Source organism: Kogia breviceps, chromosome 20 (assembly GCF_026419965.1).
Source record: "Kogia breviceps isolate mKogBre1 chromosome 20, mKogBre1 haplotype 1, whole genome shotgun sequence".
Taxonomy (NCBI): domain Eukaryota; kingdom Metazoa; phylum Chordata; class Mammalia; order Artiodactyla; family Physeteridae; genus Kogia; species Kogia breviceps.
This window is the reverse complement of record NC_081329.1, coordinates 31,976,156-31,990,101: the sequence shown is the minus strand read 5'-3', so window position 1 is coordinate 31,990,101 and position 13,946 is coordinate 31,976,156. Positions and strand designations below refer to the sequence as shown.

At 38.4% G+C, this 13,946-nt stretch overlaps 1 protein-coding gene across 5 annotated transcripts in view; it reads left to right on the top strand.

The window, feature by feature from the left end:
* LOC131747336 (arylamine N-acetyltransferase 1) overlaps positions 1-13,946 on the top strand; it is a 50,272-nt gene that overhangs the window by 23,950 nt on the left and 12,376 nt on the right. For 3 of the 5 annotated variants that reach the window (XM_067022682.1, XM_067022680.1, XM_067022681.1), the window contains one exon: positions 9,096-9,973. The exons of the other annotated variants lie outside the window; for them this stretch is intronic. In XM_067022682.1, the coding sequence (XP_066878783.1) occupies positions 9,101-9,973 (873 nt within the window). In that variant the 5' untranslated portion in view covers positions 9,096-9,100. Of the gene's footprint in view, positions 1-9,095; positions 9,974-13,946 lie in introns of those variants that run through there. 5 annotated transcript variants of the gene reach the window in all.

Genomic DNA, 13,946 nt, shown 5'->3' with positions numbered 1-13,946 from the left:
GAGAAGCTTCGGAGCCGTGGAGGAGAGCGCAGCCACAGGGTGCGGGGGGCAAAGCGGAGAGATTCCACAGAGGATTGGTGCCGACCGGCCCTCACCAGACCGAGAGGCTTTTCTGCTCACCTGCCGGGGTGGGCGGGGTTGGGAGCTGAGCCTCCGGCTTCAGTCAGATCCCTGGGAAAGGTCTGGAGTTGGCAGAGTGAAAACAGCCTGAAGGGGTTGGTGCACCATGGCTAGCCCGGAGGGAGTCCGGTTGAAGTCTGGAGCTGTCAAAGAGGCAAGAGACCTTTTCTTGCCTCTTTGCTTCCTGGGGCACAAGGAGAGGGGATTAAGGGCACCGCATAAAGGAGCTCCAGAAACAGGCACGAGCCGCGGGTGTCGGTGCCGACAGCAGAGACGGGTGTGGGACACTAGGGTTGCTGCTGCCGCCACCAAGAGGTCTGTGTGTGAGCACAGGTCACTCTCCACACCACCCCTCCCCGGAGCTCATGCAGCCCACCACTGCCAGGGCCCCTTGATCTAGGGACAGCTTCCCCAGGAGAACGCGTGGTGCGCCTCGGGCCAGTGCAGCATCACACCGGCCTCTGCCTTCGCAGGCTCGCCCCGCATCCGTGCCCTTCCCTCCCACTGGCCTGTGCCAGAGCTCCAGAATCAGCTGCTCCTTTAACCCCGTCCTGTCTGAGCAAAGGGCAGATGCCCTCGGACGACCTACACGCAGAGGTGGGGCCAAGTCCAAAGCTGAACCCCAGGAGCTGTGCGAACAAAGAGGAGAGGGGAAGGTCTCTCACAGCAGCCTCAAAAGCAGCGGATTAAAGCTCCACAGTCAACTTGAAGTGCCCTGCATCTGTGGAAAACCTGAAGAGACAGCAAAATACCCCAAGGTGAGGAGGTGGACTTTGGGAGCAAGATATACTATTATTTTCCCCTTTTTTCTTTTTGTGAGTGTGTATGTGTGTGCTGTTATTTGAGATTTTGTTTGTATAGCTTTGTTTTCACCATTTGTTCTAGGGTTAGACCGACCCTTTTTTTGGCTTTTTTTTAAATAGAAATTTCTTTCTTAATCATTATTTTTTATTTTAATAACTATATTTTATCCTACTTTATTTTATCTTCTCCCTTTCTTTGTTCCTTTCTTCCCTACTTCCCTCCTTTCTTCCTTCCTCCCTTCCTTCCTATTTTCTTTCCTCACTTCCTTCCTCCCTTCCTTCCTTCCTTTCTTCCTCCCTTCCTTCCTCTCCTCCTTCCTTCCTTCCTTTCTTCTCTCCTCCCTTCCTTTCTTCCTCCCTCCCTTCCTTTCTTCCTTCCTTCTTTCCTTTCTTCCCTCCTCCCTTCCTTTCTTCCTCCCTCCCTTCCTTTCTTCCTTCTTTCCTTCCTTCCCTCCCTCCGTCCTTCCTTCCTTCCTTCCTCGCTTTCCTTTCTATTTTTTCTCCCTTTTATTTTGAGCCGTGTGGACTAAAGGCTCTTGGCACTCCAGCCAGGTGTCAAGGCTGCGTCTCTGAGGTGGGAGAAACAACCTCAGGACACTGGTCCACAAGACACCTCCCAATTACACACAATATCAAATGGCGAAAATCTCCCAGAGATCTCCATCTCAACACCAAGACCCAGCTTCACTCAAGGACCAGCAACGAACAGTGCTGGACACCCTTTGCCCAACAAAGAGCAAGACAGGCCTACAGCCCCATCCATTAGCAGAGAGGCTGCCTAAAATCATAATAAGGCTACCAACATCCCCAAACACACCAACAGACATGGACCTGCCCACCAGAAAGACTAGATCCAGCCTCATCCACCAGAACAGAGGCACTGGTCTCCCCAACCAGGAAACTTACTCAACCCACTGAACCAACCTCAGCCACTGGGGACAGCTACCTAAAACAGCGGGAACTATGAACCTGCAGCCTGCAAAAAGGAGACCCCAAACACAGTAAGATAAGCAAAATGAGAATACAGAAAAACACACAGCAGTTGAAGGAGAACGGTAAAAACACACCAAACCTAACAAATGAAGAGGGAATAGGCTTTCTACCTGAAAAAGAATTCAGAACAATGATAGTAAAGATGATTCAAAATCTTGGAAATAGAATAGTCAAATTGCAAGAAACAGTTAACAAGGACCTAGAAGAAATAAACAGGAAGCAAGCAACGATGAGCAACAAAATAAATAAAATGAAAAATACTCTAGATGGGATCAATAGCAGAATAACTGAGGCAGAAGGACGGATAAGTGACCTGGAAGATAAAGTAGTGGAAATAACTACTGCAGAGAAGAATAAAGGAAAAAGAATGAATACAACTGAGGACAGTCTCAGAGACATCTGGGACAATATTAAACACACCAACATTCGAATTAGAGTGGACCCAGAAAAAAAGGAGAAAAAGAAAGGGACTGAGAAAATATTGGAAGAGATTATAGTTGAAAACTTCCCTAATATAGGAAAGGAAATAGACGAGTCCAGGAAGGACAGAGAGTCCCATACAGGATAGACACAAGGATAAACACACCAAGAAACATAATAATCAAACTATAAAAAATTAAATACAAAGAAAACATATTAAAAGCAGCAAGGGAAAAACAACAAATAACACACAAGGGAATCCCCATTAGGTTAACATCTGATCTTTCAGCAGAAACTCTACAAACCAGACGGGAGTTGCGGACATACTTAAAGTGATGGAGGAAAAAAACCTACAACTAAGATTACTCTACCCAGCAAGGATCTCATTCAGATTTGATGGAGAAATTAAAACCTTTACAGACAAGCAAAAGCTGAGAGAGTTCAGCACCACCAAACCAGCTTTACAACAAATGCTAAAGGAACTTCTCTAGGCAAGAAACACAAGAGAAGGAAAAGGCCTACAAGAACACCTCGAAACAATTAAGTAAATGGTAATAGGAACATACATATCAATAATTACCTTAAATGTAAATGGATTAAATGCTCCCGCCAAAAGACACAGACTGGATGAATGGATACAAAAACAAGACCCATATATCTGCTGTCTACAAGAGACCCACTTCAGACCTAGGGACACATACAGACTGAAAGTAAGGGGGTGGAAAAAGATATTCCATGCAAATGGAAATCAGAAGAAAGCTGGAGTAGCAATTCTCATATCAGACAAAATAGACTTTAAAATAAAAACTGTTACAAGAGACAAAGAAGGACACTACATAATGATCAAGGGATCGATCCATGAAGAAGATATAACAATTGTAAATATTTATACACCCAACATAGGAGCACCTCAATACATAAGGCAAATACTAACAGCCATAAAAGGGGAAATCGACAGTAACACAATCATAGTAGGGGACTTTAACACCCCACTGTCACCAATGGACAGATCATCCAAAATGAAAATAAATAAGGAAACACAAGCTTTAAATGATACATTACACAAGATGGACTTAATTGATATTTAGAGGACATTCCATACAAAAACAACAGAATACACATTTTTCTCAAGTGCTCATGGAACACTCTCCAGGATAGATCATATATTGGGTCACAAATCTAGCCTTGGCAAATTTAAGAAAATTGAAATCGTATCAAGTATCTTTTCCGACCACAACGCTATGAGACTAGATATCAATTACAGGAAAAGATCTGTAAAAAATACAAACATATGGAGGCTAAACAATACATTACTTAAGAACGAAGTGATCACTGAAGAAATCACAGAGGAAATCAAAAAATACGTAGAAACAAATGACAATGGAGACACGACGACCCAAAACCTAAGGGATACAGAAAAAGCAGTTCTAAGAGGGAAGTTTATAGCAATACAATCATACCTTAAGAAACAGGAAACATCTCAAATAAACAACCTGACATTGTACCTAAAGCAATTAGAGAAAGAAGAACAAAAAATCCCCCAAAATTTAGCAGAAGGAAAGAAATCATAAAAATCAGATCAGAAATAAATGAAAAAAAAAATGAAGGAAACAATAGCAAACATCAATAAAACTGAAAGCTGGTTCTTTGAGAAGATAAATAAAATTGATAAACCATTAGCCAGACTCATCAAGAATAAAAGGGAGAAGACTCAAATCAATAGAATTAGAAATGAAAAAGGAGATGTAACAGCTGACACTGCAGAAATACAACAGATTATTAGAGATTACTACAAGCAACTCTATGCCAATAAAATGGACAACCTGGAAGAATGGACAAATTCTTAGAAATGCACAAGCTGCTGAAACTGAACCAGGAAGAGATAGAAAATATGAACAGACCAATCACAAGCACTGAAATTGAAACTGTGATTAAAAATCTTCCGACAAACAAAAGCCCAGGACCAGATGGCTTCACAGGCGAATTCTATCAAACATTTAGAGAAGAGCTAACACCTACCCTTCTCAAACTCTTCCAAAATATAACAGAGAGAGGAACTCACCCAAACTCATTCTATGAGACCACCATCACCCTGATACCAAAACCAGACAAAGACGTCACAAAGAAAGAAAACTACAGGCCAATATCACTGATGAACATAGATGCAAAAATCCTCAACAAAATACTAGCAAACAAAATCCAACAGCACATTAAAAGGATCATACACTATGATCAAGTGGGGTTTATTCCAGGAATACAAGGATTCTTCAATATATGCAAATAAATCAACGTGATACACCATATCAACAAACTGAAGGAGAAAAACCATATGATCATCTCAATAGATGCAGAGAAAGTTTTTGACAAAATTCAACACCCATTTATGATAAAAACCCTGCAGAAAGTAGGCATAGACGGACCTTTCCTCAACATAATAAAGGCCATATATGACAAACCCACAGCCAGCATTGTTCTCAATGGTGAAAAAATGAAACCATTTCTACTAAGATCAGGAACAAGACAAGGTTGCCCACTCTCACCACTCTTATTCAACCTAGTTTTGGAAGTTCTAGCCACAGCAATCAGAGAAAATAAAGAAATAAAAGGAATCGAAATAGGAAAAGAAGAAGTAAAGCTGTCACTATGTGCAGATGACATGATATTATACATAGAGAATACTAAGGATGCTACAAGAAAACTACTAGAACTAATCAATGAATTTGGTAAAGTAGCAGGGTAAAAAATTAATGCACAGAAATCTCTGGCATTCTTATACACTAATGATGAAAAATCTGAGGGTGAAATTAAGAAAACACTCCCATTTACCATTGCAACAAAAAGAATAAAATATCTAGGAAAAACCTACCTAAGGAGACAAAAGACTTGTATGCAGAAAACTATAAGACACTGATGAAAGAAATTAAAGATGATACAAATAGGTGGAGAAATATACCATGTTCTTGGATTGGAAGAATCAACATTGTGAAAATGACTCTACTACCCAAAGCAATCTACAGATTCAATGCAATCCCTATCAAATTACCACTGGCATTTTTCACAGAACTAGAACAAAAAATTTCACAATTTGTATGGAAACACAAAAGACCCCGAATAGCCAAAGCAATCTTGTGAAAGATAAATGGAACTGGAGGAATCAGGCTCCCTGACTTCAGACTATACTACAAGGCTACAGTAATCATGACAGTATGGTACTGGCACAAAAACTGAAATATAGATCAATGGAACAGGATAGAAAGCCCAGAGATAAACCCACACACATATGGTCACCTTATCTTTGAAAAAGGAGGGAAAGATATACAGTGGAGAAAAGACAGCCTCTTCAATAAGTGCTGCTGGGAAAACTGGACAGTGTAAAAGTATGAAATTAGAACACTCCCTAACACTACACACAAAAATAAACTCAAAATGGGTTAAAGACCTTAATGTAAGTCCAGACACTCTCAAACTCTTAGAGGAAAACATAGGCAGAATACTCTATGACATAACTCCCAACAAGATCCTTTTTGACCCATCTCCTAGAGAAATGGAAATAAAAACAAAAATAAACAAATGGGACCTAATGAAACTTAAAAGCTTTTGCACAGCAAAGGATACCATAAATAAGACCAAAAGACAACCCTCAGAATGGGAGAAAATATTTGCAAATGAAGCAACTGACAAAGGATTAATATCCAAAATTTATAAGCACCTCATGAAGCTCAATAACAAAAAAAACAATCAACCCAATCCAAAAATGGGCAGAAGAACTAAATAGACATTTCTCCAAAGAAGATATACAGATTGCCAACAAACACATGAAAGAATGCTCAACATCATGAATCATTAGAGAAATGCAAATCAAAACTACAATGGGGTATCATCTCACACTGGTCAGATTGACCATCATCAAAAACTCTAGAAACAATAAATGCTGGAGAGGGTGTGGAGAAATGGAAACACTCTTGCACTGCTGGTGGGAATGTAAATTGATACAGCCACTATGGAGAACAGTATAGAGTTTCCTTAAAATACTACAACTAGAACTACCATAGGACCCTGCAATCCCACTACTGGGCATATACCCTGAGAAAACCATAATTCAAAAAGAGTCACGTACCAAAATGTTTATTGCAGCTCTATTTACGATAGCCAGGACATGGAAGCAACCTAAGTGTCCACAAACAGATGAATGGATAAAGAAGATGTGGCACATATATACAGTGGAATATTACTCAGCCATAAAAAGAAATGAAACTGAGTTATTTGTAATGAGGTGCATAGACCTGGAGTCTGTCATACAGAGTGAAGTAAGTCAGAAGGAGAAAAACAAATACTGTATGCTAACACATATATATGGAATCTAAGAAAAAAATGTCATGAAGAGATTAGTGGTAGGATGGGAATAAAACACAGACCTACTAGAGCATGGACTTGATGATATGGGGAGGGGAAAGGGTAAGCTGTGACGATGTGAGAGAGTGGCAGGGACATATACACACTACCAACTGTAAATTAGATAGCTAGTGGGAAGCTGCCGCATAGCACAGGGAGTTCACCTCTGTGCTTTGTGACCACCTAGAGGGATGGGATAGGGAGGGTGGGAAGGAGGGTGATGCAAGAGGGAAGTGATATGGGAATATATGTATATGTATAACTGATTCACTTTGTTGTAAAGAAGAAACTAGCACACTATTGTAAAACAGTTATACTCAAATAAAGATGTTAAAATAATAATAATAATATAGCAATAAAAAGATAGCTTTAAAAAATATACATTAATTTCCAAATAAAAATATGTTGGTTAACCCAGAAATGAAATGGCCCGGCAGGTCCAAACCATATTTCTTTTGTTTCACATCGCCTGCCCTCCTTACTTACCCAGCACTGATTCTGGATACAGAAGCAGAAGAGGGTTTGTGGTGGTCTGGCTAAGTACCAGTTGTTCTCTCGGTGTCTGAGTCGTAGACCGTTTGGCTTGTGCAGATGTTGAGAAAGGATACTGATGCATGTAAAGATGAGAAGAAATGAAATAAGCTTAAGAGATTTGGAGGAGATCCGATTGCAGACATCAAGAATAGAAAAAGTTGAAACACTAGCAAAATGGGGAGAATAAACTGGTCAAAAAAGAGAATTAGGTGAATCTGAAAGAAATGACATTAAGAAGGACAACAGGAATACATAACTTATCACCATTAACCAGGGGCAGGGCCTTTTGTAGCCTCTCACCTCAGACCATGTCATCTTACCAATGTTCATGCATCACTGTTATAATCAGTGTCCACACTGGATTATGACTCTGGTATCAGGGGACAGAAACATTTCCTACATGAGATTTTACAAAACAAGGACTTTTTTTTTCTGGTTCACCTTACCATAAAGCCAAGATATAGCTTAAGACTTGATTGTTGTCTTTTCTCATCTTTCCTTTTCCTGCTTTTCATTCCTCAACTCAATAAATTCTTTGTTGATATTATTCTTCAGCAAGTTCTCCTAGTAGATTTGAGCAAATATCCTACCAGGTTCTGGCCCTGCAGTAGAATCATCTGCTTCGGTTTCAGCAAAAGTTCCTCAACAAAGTCTAATTGAACTGACTTGGACCACATGCCATCCACGAGCAAAACACTGGTCCTAGAGCAAAGGTGCTTTGAATTGCACCTACCTGGGTCACATGTCTATTCATTCAGCTCAGTATGTACAACTCACTCTCCATACAAAGCAGACATAACAATTTGATGATGGCGCATTTTGCCCAAACTGCAGCCTTCCCCTACTCCCCTTCTCACAGTGATTTCTCATCTCAGAGTAAAAGACAAAAAGTCAGATCTCATCTCAATCCATGCTTCTACTTACTCCCTCTGCTCCCTTCATCCTGTCTTCCTTGAATGTTCTTTGGAAACTCTAGGCAGGTTCCAGTTTAGGGCTTTTTTTTTTAACTCTCTGGTCCTTCTTCCTAAATCGTCCTCCCACATTTGTGGACATGGCTCATTCTTTCATACCCTTAGTCATAGTGAAGCTTCCTCTGCCCACCTTATCGGAAACGGAAGCTCTCTCTGTGCACAACTTATCTACCTTCTTTGCTCTGTTTTCCCCAGAACACTTATCACTATCTAAGAAATTCCATGTTTTTAAAATTCATTTAATTCACTGTGTCATACCAGACCCCACTAAAATGTAAGGTTCTTTAAGATAAGCAACCACTAAGTCAGTAACATATACACAATAGATTTTCAGTAAACTATTTATTGAATAAATCATTAAATCAGTTTGTGAATGAATATGAATTTTTGAGTGGGGAAATTTGTGTAAGGTTCAGCTGAAGAGGATATTGAGTTGGTCAAGTACCATGAATGAAAGTACTATAGTATATAATTCTCCTGCTTGTATTAGAAACTGTTTGTAAACTTTATTTTAATTAATAGCAACTTGTATCTCTCCTTATTCATCACCAAGGAAACCACATGTAAGCTGTTTATCATTTTACTCATCACTTCATCTGGATTTCCAACTTCTCATGCTCAAAACATGGAAGAAGTGATAATACTTTCCTTTCAGGGTTACTCGCACCATTAACTGAACTTTGCATGTGAAAACCATTAATATACCAAAAGCACACACACAAAAAAGGCATATAGTTACAGATATTTATAACCATTGTTTGTGTTTACATGTTTAAAATATATTTGTTATCATTAGGCTAATCCAAGAAATCCAAGTACAAAAGTAATATATTTGTTTTTGTTTTGTTTTCCTTGTCTTAAGGAATCATGAACATTGAAGCATATTTTGAAAGAATTGGTTATAAGCACTGTAGGAACAAATTGGACTTGGAAACATTAACTGACATTCTTCAGCACCAGATCCGAGCCATTCCTTTTGAGAACCTTAACATCCATTGTGGGGAAGCCATGGAACTGGGATTAGAGGCCACTTTTGATCAAATTGTGAGGAGGAAACGAGGTGGGTGGTGTCTCCAAGTTAATCATCTTCTGTACTGGGCTCTGACCACAATAGGTTTTGAGACCACGATATTGGGAGGGTATGTATACAACACTTCAGCAAACAAATATAGCGATGCCATGATTCACCTCCTGCTGAAGGTGACCATTGATGGCAGGAACTACATAGCTGATGCTGGATTTGGACGCTCTTACCAGATGTGGCAGCCTCTAGAGTTAATTTCTGGGAAGGAGCAGCCCCAGGTGCCTTGCATCTTCTGCTTGACAGAAGAGAGAGGAATCTGGTACCTGGACCAAATCAGAAGAGAGCAGTATATCCCAAACCAAGAATTTCTTAATTCTGAGCTCCTGGAAAAGAATAAATATCGGAAAATCTACTCTTTTACTCTTGAACCTCGAACAATTGAAGACTTTGAGTCTGTGAATATGTACCTTCAGAAATCTCCAGCATCTGTCTTTACAAGCAAGTCATTTTGCTCCTTGCAGACTCCAGAAGGTGTTCACTGTTTAGTGGGCTTCACCCTCACCTACAGGAGATTCAATTATAAGGACAACACAGATTTGGTAGAGTTTAACACACTGAATGAAGAAGAAGTAAAAGAAAATCTAAAAAATATATTTAATATTTCCTTGGAGAAAAAGCTTGTCCCCAAACATGGTGATAAATGTTTTACCATATAGAGTAAGCAGTAAAAATGGTCTCATTATTACTTCTGGTGCTGTAACTTTTTATTATAAAAAAATTTAAACATCTATAAAAGTAGAGAAAATGAAATAATAAACCTCCATTTGTTTATCACTCAGTTTATCAGCTATAAACTAGAGGCCTATCTATCATATTTTCTCAATGCTCCCACATTATATTGAAGAAAATGCTAGACATCAAATCATTTCACCTTTAAAAATGTCACCATATATAATTAGATATCATTTTAAAAAACATAACCACATACCTTTTCAAAAATAATAATAGCAAAGATGTTTTAATGATGGCCTATGGTTTTCTTGAGGAAAAAGTGATTTATGCTAGAAAACTTTCCAAATTGGTTGAATGTTGAATTCATAGAACATGTTTACCTATCATTCAGTAACTAGAACCTTGAGGAAAACTTTTTAATTAAATTCTACCAGTGTATATCCAATGTCTATTTGTGCAGAAATACAACATGTATAATGGGATTATAATTCAACCAAAAAGAAAGAGACATGACATTGCTTCCAAATAACCTAATAATCAAGTCCAGGAAACACAGACAGTCCCATACAGGACAAATCCAAGGAGAAACACGCCAAGACACAGATCAATCAAACTATCAAAAATTAAATACAAAGAAAACATATTAAAAGCAGCAAGGGAAAAACAACAAATAACACACAAGGGAATCCCCATAAGGTTAACATCTGATCTTTCAGCAGAAACTCTGCAAGCCAGAAGGGAGTGTCAGGACATACTTAAAGTGATGAAGGAGAAAAACCTACAGCCAAGATTACTCTACCCAGCAAGGATCTCATTCAGATTTGACAGAGAAATTAAAACCTTTACAGACAAGCAAAAGCTGAGAGAGTTCAGCACCACCAAAACAACTTTACAGCAAATGCTAAGGGAACTTCTCTAGGCCAAAAACACAAGAGAAGGGAAACACCTACAATAACAAACCCAAAACAATTAAGAAAATGGGAATAGGAACATACATATCGATAATTACCTTAAATGTAAATGCATTAAATGCTCCCACCAAAAGTCACAGAATGACTGAATGGATACAAAAACAAGACCCATATATCTGCTGTCTAGAAGAGACCCACTTCAGACTTAGGAACACATACAGACTGAAAGTGAGGGGATGGAAGAAGATATTCCATGCAAATGGAAATCAAAAGAAAGCTGGAATAGCAATTCTCATATCAGACAAAATAGACTTTAAAATAAAGAATATTACAAGAGACAAAGTCGGATACTACATAATGATCAAGGGATCGATCCAAGAAGAAGATATAACAATTTTAAATATTTATGCACCCAACATAGGAGCACCTCAATACATAAGGCAAATACTAACAGCCATAAAAGGGGAAATCGACAGTAACAAAATCATAGTAGGTAACTTTAACACCCCAATTTCAACAGTGGACAGATCATCCAAAATGAAAATAAATAAGGAAACACAAACTTTAAATGATACATTAAACAAGATGGACTTAATTAATATTTATAGGACATTCCATCCAAAAACAACAGAATACACATTCTCTCAAGTGCTCATGGAACACTCTCCAGGATAGATCATATCTTGGGTCACAAATCTAGCCATGGTAAATTTAAGAAAATTGAAATCCTATCAGGTATCTTTTCTGACCACAACGCTATGAGACTAGATAGCAATTACAGGAAAAGATCTTTAAAAAGTACAAACACACGGAGACTAAACTGTACACTACTTAAAAACGAAGTGATCACTGAAATCAATAGATACCTAGAGACAAATGACAATGGAGACACAACGACCCAAAACCTATGGGATGCAACAAAAGCAGTTCTAACAGGGAAGTTTATAGCAATACAATCCTACCTTAAGAAGCAGGAAACACCTCAAATAAACAACATAACATTACACCTAAAGCAATTAGGGAAAGAAGAGCAAAAAGACCCCAATGTCAGCATAAGGAAAGAAATCATAAAGATCAGAACAGAAATAAATGAAAAAGAAATGAAGGAAACAATGGCAATGATCAATAAAACTAAAAACTGGTTCTTTGAGAAGATAAACAAAATTGAAAAACCAATAGTAAGTCTCATCAAGAAAAAAAGGGAGAAGACTCAAATCAATAGAATTAGAAATGAAAAAGGAGAAGTAACAACTGACACTGCAGAAATACAAAGTATGATGAGAGATTACTATAAGTAACTCTATGCCAATAAAATGGACAACCTGGAAGAAATGGACAAGTTCTTAGAAATGCACAACTGGCCAAGACTGAACCAGGAAGAAATAGAAAATATGAACAGACCAATCACAAGCACTGAAATTGAAACTGTGATTTAAAATCTTCCAACAAACAAAAGCCCAAAACCAGATGGCTTTACAGGCGACTTCTATCAAACATTTAGAGAAGAGCTAACACCTATCCTTCTCAAACTCTTCCAAAAGACAGCAGAGGGAGGAACACTCCCAAACTCATTCTATGAGACCACCATCACCCTGATACCAAAACCAGACAAAGACGTCACAAAGAAAGAAAACTACAGGCCAATATCACTGATGAACATAGATGCAAAAATCCTCAACAAAATGTTAGCAAACAGAGTCCAACAGCACATTAAAAGGATCATACACCATGATCAAGTGGGGTTTATTGCAGGAATACAAGGATTCGTCAATATATGCAAATCAATAAACGTGATACACCATATTAACAAATTGAAGGAGAAAAAACATATGATCATCTCAATCGATGCAGAGAAAGCTTTTGACAAAATTCAACACCTATTTATGATAAAAACCCTGCAGAAAGTAGGCATAGATGGAACTTTCCTCAACATAATAAAGGCCTTATATGACAAACCCACAGCCAACATCATCCTCAATGGTGAAAAACTGAAACCATTTCCACTAAGATCAGGAGCAAGACAAGGTTGCCCACTCTCACCACTATTATTCAACCTAGTTTTGGAAGTTCTAGCCACAGCAATCAGAGAAAATAAAGAAATAAAAGGAATCCAAATCAGAAAAGGAGAAGTAAAGCTGTCACTGTTTCCAGATGACATGCTACTCTAAGTAGAGAATCTTAAAGATGCTACCAGAAAACTACTAGAGCTAATCAATGAATTTGGTAAAGTAGCAGAACACAAAATTAATGCACAGAAATGTCTGCATTCCTATACACTAATGATGAAAAATCTGAGGGTGAAATTAAGAAAACACTCCCATTTACCACTGCAGCAAAAAGAACAAAATATCTAGGAATAAACCTACCTAAGGAGACCTGTATGCAGAAAATTATAAGACACTGATGAAAGAAATTAAAGATGATACAAATAGATGGAGAGATATACCATGTTCTTGCATTGGAAGAATCAACATTGTGAAAATGACTCTACTGCCCAAAGAAATCTACAGATTCAATGCAATCTCTATCAAACTACTACTGATATTTTTTACAGAACTAGAACAAAAAACTTCACAATTTGTATGGAAACACAAAAGACCCCGAATAGCCAAAGCAATCTTGAGAACGAAAAATAGAGCTAGAGGAATCAGGCTCCCTGACTTCAGACTATACTACAAGGCTACAGTAATTAAGACATTTTGGTACTGGCACAAAAACTGAAATATAGATCAATGGAACAGGATAGAAAGCCCATAGATAAATCCATGCACATATGGTCACCTTATCTTTGATAAAGGAGGCAAGAATATTCAGTGGAGAAAAGACAGCCTCTTCAATAAGTGGTGCTGGGAAAACTGGACAGCTACATGTAAAAGTATGAAATTAGAACACTCCCTAACACCACACACAAAAATAAACTCAAAATGTTTTAAAGACTTAAATGTAAGGCCAGACACTATCAAAGTCTGAGAGGAAAACATAGGCAGAATACTCTATGACATAACTCACAACAAGATCCCTTTTGACCCATCTCCCAGAGAAATGG